Source organism: Argiope bruennichi, chromosome 5 (genome assembly GCF_947563725.1).
Source record: "Argiope bruennichi chromosome 5, qqArgBrue1.1, whole genome shotgun sequence".
Taxonomy (NCBI): domain Eukaryota; kingdom Metazoa; phylum Arthropoda; class Arachnida; order Araneae; family Araneidae; genus Argiope; species Argiope bruennichi.
This window is the reverse complement of record NC_079155.1, coordinates 130,840,944-130,856,202: the sequence shown is the minus strand read 5'-3', so window position 1 is coordinate 130,856,202 and position 15,259 is coordinate 130,840,944. Positions and strand designations below refer to the sequence as shown.

At 27.1% G+C, this 15,259-nt stretch overlaps 1 protein-coding gene across 1 annotated transcript in view; it reads left to right on the top strand.

Annotated features, from left to right (window-relative positions):
- Positions 1 to 2,540: 2,540 nt before the first annotated feature.
- LOC129968161 (tether containing UBX domain for GLUT4-like) overlaps positions 2,541 to 15,259 on the top strand; it is a 51,520-nt gene continuing 38,801 nt past the window's right edge. Inside the window, exon 1 of the mRNA XM_056081982.1 lies at positions 2,541 to 2,851. Coding sequence (XP_055937957.1) covers positions 2,765 to 2,851 — 87 coding nt within the window. The 5' untranslated portion in view covers positions 2,541 to 2,764. The remainder of the gene's footprint in view (positions 2,852 to 15,259) is intronic.

The following is a 15,259-nucleotide window of genomic DNA, read 5'->3' as shown; positions in this document are numbered from 1 at the left end:
ATCTTGGAAAATATGTACTATGTATTTTTATGACAGAATATCTGTGTAACTTCCAGATGAAATTCCTGTTATTTAACACAATATAATTCTGTTCCACAACAATTCTACACCACAACACTTATTCATAAATTTAAGAAAACAGTGAATAACTTTTTTTTTTCATTTTCTGTAAAATTATCTAAAAATAGAAGAAAAAAAATATTTTTGAAAGTTACAGAATTCGAACCTATAATGTTCAAACTAGCATCGGCACTGGACTCTCTTACCACCTACGCCACCATTCACACGGCGGTATTGAAGCAAGACTCACTCGTCATACGCTTCTTCCAATAGGACATGTAAGAGGAATCTTCGAAAATGTGCACAATGTATTCTTGTGGCAGAATGTATACGCAACTTCCAGAATGAATTCCAGTTGGTTAATTTGAAACAGTTCTGTTCGAAAACATTTATTAAACCGTTTCATGAATTTAAGAAAAGAGTGAACAACATTTTTTCCCATTTTCTGTAAAATCATCTAGAAAAGGGAAGAAAATAATTTTGCAAGAAGTAAGGTTCGAACATAAAATTTGCAAACGAGCATCGGAAGTCTACGCTCTTACCATCTAAATCATCGTTCACAAGGTCTGACGCAACATTATCTCAACATATGCTTATTTATATAGGACGTGCAAGAGGAATCATGGGAAAATATGCGCAATCTATTCCTGTGACAGAATATCTGTGTAACTTCCAAAGTGAATTTCTCTTGCTTATTTGAAAACAATTCTGTCTAAAAAAAATTATTTAACTCAAATAGATAGGATTTGAGATTTCCTTAACAGAGCTGTGGGAAATTTAAAAACTTTAAGTGATTATTCTACTAATGAGAAAACGAGCGTCGTTAATGAAGTAGAGAAGAGAATAAAGTCGGAAATGCGATGTTCGGTTTGTCATAGGGTAAAGAAAAAAGTGACAGATGAGATTTTCCGAGTTGTAGGGTAATCTGCCAAAAATGATATGGAAAGGGCAATGAAATTATCTTTTTTCGGTTAAGCGAGAAAAATAGAAAATTTGAATAAGTTTAGAATGTGGAAGAATTATGTACTGTATCTAATTACGTTAACCTTCAGGAAGTTTTTAAAAATTTAAATTACTTTATAGTCGTGATTTTACGACTTGGAAATTCATGGTGATATTCTTGATTGCAAAATGTTATTACCAAGTCTGATATCGTTTAAAAAAGAACACCCTCAAAATCTTCTTCAACCATAGGGATAAAAAAAAATACATTTCTTTTTCTCCAATTAGTTCTGCTTAAATAGTAAGGACAATAAGATCAATTACAAGTTTCGAAAGATTTTCCAGGAAAAAAAAAGCGACAGTAAAATTCGGGCTTTATGGAGGTAGAAACAATTTTTTTAAAAAAGTAGTTCATAAGCAAAAATTATTTTTGATTTTTATATGTCTACTGTATCAAAAGTTTTACACAAAGAACTATTTGATTAACTCATTCATGTCTTATTTAAGTGATTAAAATGAAAATGGATAAAATTTCTATGTAAGTGCGGCGTGATTTCGTTAAAAACTTCCGAATTGATTTTATGAAAATTATTTTTGAAATATTTTGAGAATTGATATATTACTACATGTAAAATCAAAGGGCTGTCCGTATATGATGATCATTGTGAAATTAATTGCAATGTGTAAATTACATCAATTTAAGAATGTTTTAATGTATTATCCTTTATGACGGTACTTTCAAACTTTACTCTTCTCGTTATAAAGGGCTAGGGGGGGGGGAAATAAGAATCGCATTTGAAAAGAAAGAGAAGAAAGGGCATAATTTTGTTATTTACCTTTGACGTCATTTTATTTAGGTCCGTCATTGGTGAGAATTGACTAAAGCACTAAGAATGAATTCTCGAGCAAAGAGGGACGTTACTTTCTTCATTCAACTTGCTGTACCCTTCGGTAGTAAATTGAAAAAAAAAAAAAAAAAATGTCTTGACTGTCCCCAGAATTGTTTAGAAGTTGCGTGTTTGTGATATTTTTGTTATTTTGTTTATTTGGCTTAGAAAAGTTACAGGAAATTTCCTTAAGATTCTTTCCTTTCTCTTAAGTTTCTATTCCTATCTTTCACGTACACTCTCAGAGTGCGTATTGTCTAATATGCAAAAGGAGTGTAGGCCAACAAAAGCGTTTCGACAAGGAGGTATTGGTGATTTAGATTCCTGTCCTATAGATCTAATGCGTTGATATATCATTTTTTAAATGAAATATCATGAAAGAGCTAAAGTATAACACAAGTTTATATTGTAGATTGCGTTAAGGAAAGTCAAAAATTTCCCCCCAAGTGCCATCTATATAGACTAAATCATTAACAATGAATTTGAGTGAAAAGATTATGTTAAACGAAAAAAGTTTTTTCCTCGCTATATTACTAACCCCCGGGGAAGGAGACATTTGCTATCGATCAAACAAACTGACAATCAGGATAGTCTGCCACTGCGTGAAGATAAATATGTTCAAGGCAATACATAAAAGATATAAGATAATTACAAAATAAATTATTTGACTAAGTCAGTCCTAGATAAGATGTGTCTGAAATACAAAAATTACAATAAGAAGTCATGACTGAAGGATTAGAAAAAGATAAAATTATTACGTTATAGCCATTATTTTATGTTCCGAGTTTACTTTAGACATCTAAACTCCAAAAATAAACTGCATGACAAATAAATATTTGTAAACGAAACTTGGATCCACAGTTACGTCTATCTAAATGTCCGGTTCAATATGTGTTGTCGTTTTGTGTCCAAATGGACGTCGTGAAACTGTCAAAGTGACATCAAATAGTAGTGTACTTCAGGTAGGAATTTTATATTTTATTTTCATTGTGTATATTTAGTAATTATAAGATATTTAAATTAGTAATCGAATTTTAAGATTTTGAATTCAAAAGTGTTATCTTAAAATTTTATGTACCCTTCTTCTCTCAACGATTTCAGTTAAAAGTTCTTTTTTGGTGAGATGGCCCTTTATTCAATTATTGAGCCCTAAAACATATTTTTTTTAAATAGTTTTCTTCTTCTGTCTCCACAACATTGGATTGATAAAAGACCTTCCTTGACAAAATAAACTTAATATTAAACTTTTTAAAAAAGAAAGACATGCTGGGATGGGATTTGAATAAATTTTATGTTTCATTCTATGCCTAGCGTTAATTAGATGGTAATTGCTACGCTTATATAAAAAAGTTTTATTGTGGTTTACTCTTTTTGTTACTCAGATGTGATATGTTATCACATATCATATAAATAATATTGCTGTTTTTAAAATTGAATTCGATGAATGCTAAAATAAACTAATATTATAAACACCATAAAATAATTAGTTATATGCTGTAAATTGTATTAAAGAAAGTTAAATTCTTTGTGAGCCAATGGCATAAGTTTAACAGTAATGAAATCATTGTATTGTTAATATATTTGGAACATTTTTGTCTAAAAGCACCGCATAGACAAAAATGGTATATATATATCAATTGATGTAAGCTGTATATATATATATATATATATATATTAATAAAAATATAGTTTAATTTTTTTTAATAATTCTGTTTTAAATTGTTGTTAGTTGGAAGTATGAAATATTTTAACATTTTTGTCTAAACGGCTCACGATTTTTTGTGAGACTTTTTAATTTCTTTTGTCTGTGGAAGGAGTGTATTCATTATTATAGATTATTTGGAATTTTGTTTTAAGAAGTGTGTTAAATATTTTAATTTTTTTCTTCTTGGAAATTGAGTTTACTTGAATACTGAGTTTATATTACCAATGTTTCTTTCGTGCAATCTTAAAAAGTATGTTGAATGCATTTTCTACTTAAATTGACAAATGCAATGAAATCTCAAATAAGTTATATACTGTACAAAATTGGCCTTCTCTGAAATGTCAAAAAAGTACTGTTATTACTTTAGATATTTTAGGTATATATATGTGTACTTTAGATATACTAGATTCATGTATGAATATGTGCCCTTAAAAGCATAGACATGTATGCAATACCCTTATCTATTTTTAACATTATCATTGAATGCTCAGTTTTTAATCTTCAATACTTGTATTGTTTTTATTCTTTTGCCATTAGCTGCTTATGCTCTGTAATATCAATTTTGTCTTTCTTTGAAAGCCATAGAATTTATTTTGTAATTTTGCATACATTTCTTTTATTCTTTGCCTTATTTTAATTACTGTTTGAACTTTATTACTAATCAATTCCATATATATTTTAACTTTTTCTATTCTTGATTTTGTATTTTTTTAGACTAATGCAGAGTTAATTTTAAGTCATGGTCAGGAATAGTTCATGTATTAATAAACCAAACACAACTAGTCAAGAAGTGATAAAGGGGTTAAAGGCATGTTTTTATGTTTATGACTTAAACTTTTGGGGGGCATTGTAATGTTGCCTAGAAGCATTTGATTTTCGTAATCAGAAAATTGACATCTATAAAGTGACCATTCAGATTAGTTATAAAGAGAATTTAATCAGAAATTATTCATTGCAGGAATTGCAATTGTTTGACTTTTTGTTTTGTTTGTTTCATTTGCTTCATGAGAAGAAAGGTGAATCTTGAAATTTGACATTTAAATCGTATTTATTAAAAATATACTGGTTTTCTGATATAATTCAGACTATTTGTTGAAAATAAATTTGTTCAGGAAAGCATCACATTCAGAAAACTGAGTAATATTACTGTTATCTAAACATTGAATTGTAATATAAAATATAGAGCATGCCAAGTTGTATTGTGACTTACAAGATTACATTATCACTTATCATGGCTTTTGCTATTTTGTTGGTTTTAGGGCAACTTGATATGTCTTTACAAAGCAGCTGTATTATATTCTGGATATCAATCCATTATTTTACTTGTTTATTTTGATATAGTTTGTTTTAAATCCCAAATTATATGAAATGTAAATCAAATAAAAAACATTAAACTAAATTTTAAATAATTTATATTTATTCATTTGCTCTAAGGAATTGAATAAGCTATATTTAATTGTTATAATTTCTAATTAATTCATGTTCTAAAAATTTCCTTATTTTTATGAAATTCCATCTTCACCATAACTTTAAGTTCTAATTTGCTTGGGTTATTCGTTTTTTCATGGAGTTAAAACTTCTTTCAAAAACTATGTAAGATCCAAATATGTTCTCATGGTGTCTCTTTCCTGCTTTCCGCCTTTCTATTCAATTTGTTACATCATGCTTTTTAAACTTGAACAAAGAAATCTTGACAATAGTTTAAAAATTGGATTCTTCGTTCAAATTATGAGAAATAAAAATTGTTAACGAACTTTATACTTGCTTTTTCAAATCATGTTATATACTGAAGGAAGCCCAGTCGTGGCAAAAGCTATATGATTTAAACTTAAAATATAAGAGTTTTTCAGGAGGAATTCTGATCTTCAGGTATTATTTTTATTGGGTTAGAGCCATGGTCACTGGAGAGAAACATGCTGAAACTCATGGTAAGAATGGTGTAACAAAAAGATTTTGAAAGAGAAAGTTGATAATCTTTTAATAGTTCATAAAGTGGTTTTTCTTTTTACTTTCCATCCTTCAAAAGTGAATTTGAATTAAAATTATAGAATTGCAAATGTAGCACTTCAAGATAGCTATATCTATAACTGTTAGATTTCAAGAAATGTAGGACTTCTGCAAAACTCAGAAGTCAATGTAATTTTTGATTGAATGTAAATAGTTAAAAAGATAAATGATTTTAAAAAAAGGGACAGATTGCATTTATATTTGTGTGTATATAAAACACTCTTTAATTTCGAGAGGAGCAGGTGTAGAGCTCTTTTTACTATTTTTATTCTTCATAATTTAAAGAAAATAATCATGTTTTTTTTTTTAAATCTATTTAAAAGATTCTTTGTCAAAATCATGATGAACATGGCACACCATATTGAATAGAAAGGAAGAAAATCAGAAATAGCGAGCATGAGAAAGTATTTGGTTTTAGAAGGGGATTCGCTGATATTCCGTTTTGATCACTGTGGAAAAGTAATAACCTGTGCAACTTGAAGTTCATACTGTAGTAGGAGTTCAGATGATTTGAAAATTATTTTTAAAATGTAGATTAATTAATAATTATTACACACACAATTTCCTGCAATTGTCATTAACAAATATTTTACAATGATTACATGTGCATGAAATTTATATATGTGCGTAAACATATCTTAGCAGTTCCATGGCAGAACACAAGAAACTTTTGAAATTTTAACTTTGATTTTATTCCGGAGACATAATTTATACAGATAAAAAGTGATAAGAGATATGTCAATCTACATGGTGACAGAAGAGACCAAAATTTGCCCCTTCAGTGGTTTTATTATTTCTTAAAATTTTGATAGTTTTTTTTTTTTTTTGCACTTGTAGATTTAGAAAAGGGAAATTTAAGTATTTTTAAAAGAATGTTTTTGTATATATATATTTATCCCTACACTCAGAGCATGTCAACCTGCTGGTTTCAGTAGTTCTACAGAGGGTGTGTTGAATTAAATTAAAAAAAAGTGGGAATTGGATCAGGAAATAAAAGAACATTTTATAACAAAGTTAATATGGGTTAAATATATATATATATATATATATATATATATATATATATATATATATATATATATATATATATATATATATATATATAAAACCCATAATATATATTTGTGTGCTATATGGACATATATAATAACATATTAAAATAATTTCACAAGAAAAATAATTCTTCAAAAGTAGAGATGTATTTGAAAACAAAAATCACAAACCTGAATTTATTTTTTAAAAATAAATTCACAATACTAATAAATAAATCTGTTTAAAAACAGCTTTACTGAAATAAATTTGTTTATTTTTTCTTTCTTTTTGCAGCTTCCCAGTGCACAAAATCTTATTGTTAATTTTTCATTTTTTTTCTTTTTGAACAAAATGTGTTTTGTTTTCTCAGAATGTCCAAAATGTTCCTTTCGATTTGCCATCTCCTGCTGCTTTTGAAAACTCCATTCTTATTTCCCGTGGCATTCTCTATTGTTTACAATGTATGTAGATTTCTGAATACATTCAAGGGAAAGTCCATAGTGCTTTTCTCTGTGAAATAATTTCCAGCCTTTAGAATGGGATAGCATTTACTAATGGGCTTTTAAATGTTTTTTTTTTTAAATTTTTTTTTGCTGTCAGAACTAAATAATTAGGAAAACTCTACTGCTATTAATCATAGCTACATGAATAATTACTACTGATCACAAATTTCTGTTTCTTTTGCCCTGAAAAAACCTATAAGATTTTATTGATAGAAGTGGGGTGGTAGCTAATTTTTACTAACGGTTTGAAAGAGAATAAGATGCATCTAAATACTGTAGAAGAATATCGTAGTTTAATGAGAGAAAATCCGTCTAATACTATCACAGCTATACATTGGAAGAAAGTGAGCTAGAAAAGAAATTTTGCTCTCCCAATTAAATGAAAAGTAATGAATGGGAACTTTAGTAGCAGAAGGGTTTTGGAGAATTCTTTGATAGGCAGTGGAACATATTTCCTCCAGAAAAACTAAAGGCCAGAAATTGTTTCAGGTAAAGCCGAGCTTTAATTAATTGTCCGGGGTTACAACTTTGTCTGTGTACTTTTTTAAAGCCAATAATAATTTTTTTTAAAAAAAAGTAATGCAGTGACTCTTAAAGGATTAAACCTAAATTTTGTGCTTTTATATTATTCTTTAATATGTGCAAATTTAATGTTCCATAGAATAAAATGCAAGTCTGATAAACAATTTACAAACGTGTTGTATCACATAAGAATCGAATACCTCCTTGTTTAAATAAGGAATTGTTATTTTGGTTGTTAATATAACGTGAATAATTTCTCTTCAAAACATTAAATTTATTTTTATCTCTGTTAGGACTGATTTTAATATCAAATAACTATACAGAATTAATAATATTAAACTGTGAATTCTTTGAATTTTCATCATTCAGCCTTTCATGAGTTCAGTGATCATTCAGTAAAAAATCATTTGCAAACAAAATTTTCTTATGAAACTCATTTCCTTAAATAATGTGAACTTTCATTTTAGTGTTATCAATGTTAGGATTAATTTTTCTGTCATCTAAGTATCTTAATTATGTCTCATTTTGACTTGAAGGCTTCTTGTGATTAAATAGTCGTGTGTGAATTAAATTTTCAAATCAACGTGTTGGAGTTTCTTTTTTGTTGTATGTGAAAAATTAAAACTAAAATCTGAATTGAAAGAGAAATGTAAAGCTTAACAGAATATTTATGTAATAATGTCAGTGGCAGATTTAAGCAATTTTAAGTTAAAGAGGCATTCTAATTAAAATTTATAACTTCAAATAAAAATAATGGATGAGTCAACTTTTGTCAGATAGTAGAAAACGCAAGATGTGAAAAGACCCAAAATAAATATTCACTTACTGTATTTTGTTAAAAAATATCACATAGAAGGCTATTTAATTTTTATGGTGCTCGTAACAGAATTGGTATAAGAGTAAGGAGAAAATAATTTTAATTATTTTGTATGATGGAATATTTTTTTACATTAATTTTCAAATTCTTTTCATTTAATTGTTGAGCAAACTTTTTATTTAAAATATATATTTGTCTGAAAAAGCTCATTTGTGATTTACTGCATGTACGCACGCGCACACACACACACAAAAGGGCAATTTGATTACATTTTGTATGATTTCTGAGCTTTTTATATGCTCTAAATAATGATTTATTGTTAAAATTCTCTTTAATAAATTTATAATTGATAATAGTCGCTTTCAGTGACCAGCTTTTCATTCACCATATTAATGGCATTAATTTAGTAGTGTTTATCAATTTAAATAAATTAAATCTTATCAAATATTTTAAATTATGCTTATACAATAAACATGGAACATACTGCTTGGTTTGCTATGTGTGCATAGAACTTATTTAGCAAATGAAACAAGTGAAACCACTTTAGTTATTGAGGCTAGAAGCTCTGGTAAAGTTATATTTTGCCGTCTGTCTCAAAAATTGAGACATAATCGTTAGTGTGGAAGGAAAAAATCAACTTTTGATTTTTAATTTATAATAGCGCTGAAAAGTTTTCCTTTTAGTGTAGATAATATAAATTAAAAATATGAGAAATATTGGAATATGTTTTGAGGTGCCACAAAATTAGTTTAGTTCTTAAAGTGTTAAAGTTTCATAAAAACACATTTTTTAAAACTTTTTCAAAGATTTTTGCGTGTCTTGCTTATGAAATAAAATTTTTTAAATAGGCATTATAATATGAATGGAAATATAAAAACAGTTTTACTGTTGCATATACATAGCATCTAGGACACTGAGTCATCGCCTTAGTGGATGTTATTGAGAAGAGGCGGAGATTTGTCTGCATGTGGTGACAAGCTCAGAGTTGGTGTCAGGTCATCAGCTTTGTCATGTTCAATTGAGTTGGTATCTCTTCTCCGTCAGTTGTGTAACTAATTTGTTAATTTGTGTGCTTTCTTGGGACTAAAAATGCCTCAGACTAAATTAGTGATAACAAGACAAATGGCGAAATGTTCCTATTTTTGGGGAATTTAGTGAGTAGTTGAACTACTTATATACGAATCTGTTATGACGTGCTACTGTTATATGAGGCATAACCACAAAATTGCTTCAGAGAAGGATCCTTCTTTAAGTGAAATGCGTAACACTTTAGTACCCAAAATAAAACAAATATGATCAAAGGTTCTATTCCTATTGTTGCTAGCAAAAGAATTTTACAAATGATAAAAACTTATCATGCTAAATACAGTAATTTATTATAGTCTAAAAGTAGAAAAGGGTCAGATAAATTTGGTTCCAACCTAACAAAATTTAGAGAAAAGGCTAAACGTTTGATATCGTGGGCTTGTATAAAAGAAAAAAAAAAGTGCCAGTTATGGAGTAAAAGTTTCTAAACCATCAACGCTCTAACAGGAAAATGGTTATAGGTAATATTGATATTGCCGCAACAAGCTTTTTGAGGAAGAAAGAAGCAAGAAAGAGTAAAGAACTACTGAGAATAGTTAAATTTAATCAAGAAGGGAAAAAAAAAAATACGAGTGTGTCAGAAGCGGTTACTGGCGACAATGACAGCGCAGAAGGAAAACAGTGTTCTTTACAAAAAGAGGCAAACCAACCAGATCCTTCAAATATATCATAAGACTCTGGCTAAGTACATTGTGAAAGTGTATGTGCTTGTATGGTTAAGTTAAAATCCTCATATGCTTATGGTTCCAAACATCTATGTAACCTTAGCCCATATTCAAAATATCTCTATAACGATCACACTAACGTTATGGACCCAATTATTCAAAGAAATTAGTAGTTTGCTGCTCTAGTAAATATCCTTTTGTCCATACCAAGTGAGGAACGTAAAATTTAATGAGGACTTGATTTACAATTTGCTTTAAAAGCAAGAACAAAAGGCAGAGGCGGCGTTAGGAAATTTAAAGTTCCAAAGAGAAACTTTGCTGCAAAGGATTGTATCGACATGATCTTGGATTGAAAATGTTGTAACTAAACATGTCTCCAGTGACTCCTCAAAGACTTTATACGGAAGGCATCTGAAGTTAAGCCAAATAGTTTAATGGACCAGGTTATTGACTTTTCCCGGCTTCCTTGTCACATGCAATCAGTGGAAAGAGCTGTGAAATTGAGGATCGAATCGGCTCACAATGTCTGTGGTTCTATCACAAGAAAAGGGTACAGTTTAATGTGGCAATGAAGCAGAAACAAACATTTGCAGCTGTAGCATTTGTTACCATTAAGGATACAGAAGGAAGAAACATAAAATTTGATATTACAAATATTTTATTATTATTATATTTTTTAATCAGTAAATTTTTTTATTTATTTGTAATGATTATGTGTGTAACCATATTAAAACCATTTTTATGTTCGAAAAATTCATAAAAATCACTTTTATCAAAGTTTATAATTTCTCTCTCTCTCTTTTTTTACAAACTAAGTTTTTTGTGGCACTTCTTCAGATGTTCTAGTATTGCAACCAAAATTTTTTAAAATTCTTTTTGAAATAAAAGACAACTTTTCCCTACAATTACCAAACTAAAATCTAACTGAATTTTTTTATCCATTTAAAATTTGGTCCATTTAAGGATTGTCAGGTCCATTTCAAAATTTGTCATTTTTTTTCACAAACTTAAAGCTCTTTATGGTGCCTCAAGATGTTGTTGTATTGCATTCAAAATTTTTGAAATTCTTTTTTTTAACTTAAAAGGTAACTTTTCTGCACTATTACATAACTAAAATCTCAAAGGCTATTTTTGTTTTACCCTAAACCATTGATAATGATTATACACATCATATAGGTAAAATCAAATCAAATCTTATTCCCATATACAATGCATTGTGAAATAGAGTTTTTACGATTATTTTTGAAAATAGGATTGTAGAGGGACAATTGACCATTAATGATGTATTTAAAGGTTGTGAGCTTTCATACGAAATTAAAAAATGATTGTTTGGGATTGAGAGACTGACTCTATTAAATTTTTCTTTCATTATTTTAATAATAATTTACTTTATTGAATAATTATCTACTTATAATGTAGTTATGATAGTTGAAGTCAATTGCTTTTTACATCTTCTTGTAAATTATTAAGTGGTGAATGAAAGTTATATTGGTATTTTGTTCTTTATTGTAATGAAATTGTTAATGAAGAATGTAATTTTTCAAGTATCTTGGTATTATTTATGTAGAAATAATAATTAAGAAACTAAAATAACTGATAACTATGCAATATTATAATTTCATGCCATGTAGTAATTGTATAGTTTATAGTAGTTTTTTATTATTTCCAATATTTTACATCTTTTTTTCCATAATTTTAAACCTTGCATATCATAATTGAACATGATTTTTTAAAGAATTCACAATCACACTTTATATTCTTTGAGCCTGAGCAGAAACTTGCTAATTGGTTCTTTTCTTTGAGAATGAAACTTATCTTTTGTATATTTATTTGAAGATTATAAAATAGTTTTTAAACTTATAACATTTTATTTTTTAAGTTGAGAAACTTTTTCAATCATATTTTATAAAAATCTAAATAGATGATTATTATTTCATTATTTGTTAACAATTTAAGCATTCTGCATTTCTAAAAATAGAATATTTATGGAAATTATGCACTTTTATAAATCTCCCTAATAATTTTGGATATTTATGCTCAAATAGTACATGTAATAAGTATTCATTGATTTTGCACTGATTACTTTTAAATTCTGAACAATGAGTTTTAAAAGTAGAAATCGCCTTTTTTTCGGGCAAGTAACTATATTTTCATAAGTTCAGAAATTATTTATCTTTAACATTTTAATAAAATATATAAATAAACTTTAACCATGAGAACTGAAGCTGAATAAGGAAGAATGGGAAAATATCTTTCATTACTTGGAGAAAGTAATCAAAGCATATTGGTTAACTGGATATATATATATACTATACATTAGTTCAGTTTTGCCCTAGCAACCATTTACAGAGATTAAAAAAAAAAAAAAAAAAGTTAGAAAATTATGAAATCTAGATTAACATATTTTTTTGTATTTTCATGCCCACCTATATAGGATAACCCCCTTTAAAGAAATAAAAACATAATAATAATAATAAATTAATGTTGTCTGTGTTAAAAATAAATGCTCAATTATAAAAACAGATTTCATAATGTAAACTAATGCATTGTAAATACTATATATTTAAGATATTTTGAATGTAAATAATACTAATAAAAATCTATTTAAAATCTACATGCACACTCACAAAAAAAGACTATTCAATCTAATATTGCTTTTTAAAGAAATAAATTATATGAATCACATTATATTGAAGAATATATATATATATATCTATATATATATAAATTTTTAAATTTTAATCAATAATTGATAAATCAGCTGAAATAAAATTATCATAATTTTTTCATTTTATATTAATAATGATGCAAGTTAAGAATTACTAGTTAAATAAGAATATTTATATGCATATGCCACACAGTTACAATATTGACAGTTTTTTACAAACTTTTATTCCAAGAATTTAAATCTATTTGACATTCTCCATACCTTACTACCATTAATTTCATACTATAACACATGACCAAAGTGCTTTGAATACCACACATATATTTGAAAATCCAATTTTGACAAGATGACAAATGATCCTCCCACCAAAAAAATTTCTTTTTTGGGAAATGGCTACTTTCATAGCTGCGCAATACATAATTTTCTTTATTCTATTAAAAATTATATATTTTATTTATAGAGGATTCAATCCATACTTATGAACCCTGGACTTCCAAGATTCAAGGGATTGAAATGGCACTTTAAATCTTGAGGTGCAGGGTGTTTAAATTCAACTTAAATCCTAAATTATAGTTTGAATAAAATTGCTCATTGATATCTTTCAAGTGATGAAGAAACTAGTTCTGAGTTTGGCATGATTTGCCAATTTAATTCAGAAAGTTTGTTATTAATTGTGAATAGAATAAATAATAAAAACAAACTCAATTTTTCAGAATCGAGTAATTTACTTGAAATAAATAAATTAATTCAATTTGAATACTGTGATAAAAATTTAACATTTAAAGTCTGTGTTGCTTTTTTGGATTTTCTCTCTTAACTTGATTCATTTTTAACAAAGTTTTTTTTAAGCAACACAAATAATAAGGAAGCATAGAGATACATCATTTTACCATAGTAAAAGAGATTAAATATGAAATAAATATAGTGCTACAAATTTATAATTTTTCAGTCAAATGTTGGGTAACTATATGATTTTTTTTTTTTTTTTTTTTTTTTGTATTAAGTTGGTGGTTGGGTGGGAGTTTAGGCTGATATTAAATATAATTATCACAATGAGCAAATCATCAAGGTATTTACATTGTTCCTTATTGCATTTATGAAATTAAATAGTTAAAGATCAATTTTTGAAGATTTTTGTGTAAGATGCTTAAGGAAAGAGCCATATTTCTAGGAATGGTACAAATAATATTTTGTAGAAATATAAATATGACTCATCAAAAAGAAAAAATTAATGGAATGCTACAAGAATAAAATGGCACACAAATACAATAGTATCACCAAGTATCATGCAATAATTAAAATATTTTAAAAATAGAAATATTACCCAATATTTTAAAAAAAAAATTCTGAAAAATACTTCTAGTAATTTTTAATTGTAACTGGAAGTTTTACTATGCTGATTCAATTACATTTTGGAAACTCTCATATATTAATAATTTTCCTGTATTGATAACCGGCTTGTTTACCCAAAGCATTGACCTTGCTGCACATAAAGTTGCTTATATGAAATGCATTTATTTCAAATTTCATTTTGATAAGATCACAAAGTAATAAATGAACTTAAATGAAATCAATCTACTACAAATTATAGAGGATACAAATTAAAAAAACTGATACAAAATAAAAAAAATCCTATATCAGAATTAATGTTCAAAGAAAGTCATTTTTTTTTAACTCATAATTTTGACTTGGGCAAAAACATGCAATTGAGTCGTTTGATGTCATCGCAGTTGAGTCGTTTTTTAATTAATTTGAATTCCTGCATAATAAAAAAAAAATGTTTTTATAGTTTATGTTCAAATTAAATATTTAAAATGGAAAAAACTGTATGGAAATGATATTGGTATCATTATAAAAATCATATTTTTGCTAAATTTAGAAAGAAAAAAAAAAACACAAAATTGCATAATTTTTAATTAACTTTCATATTTTGAAAAATTGACAATGCTTTTCCTATTATCTTGAATAGAATGTCTGCCTAGTTGCATCAAAATCTCTGTAAAAGACACATAAACTAACATTCATTTTATAATAGGTGAAATTCTCCATTAAGATCTTAATATATATCTAATCTATTTTTCATTTTTGATTTGGATATATATTTTGTTCCATAAATTTTTTTTCTTAATGAAGGTTACTATTTCAGTTCCAATATTGAGTCAAAAAGAATTTAAAACTTATTTTATCCCATTATATCTTTTTATTAATAATTTTCTTTTACATATTAAATAGTTTTATTGAAGTGGCAGCAAAATGGTTGAAAATCAGAGTTATGTGATGTTTCTCAATTACTTATTATAAATAAATTTTTAAGCTTTAAAATGCTTTTTGCAAAGGTAATCAATTTAGAACAGTTATAATGGCA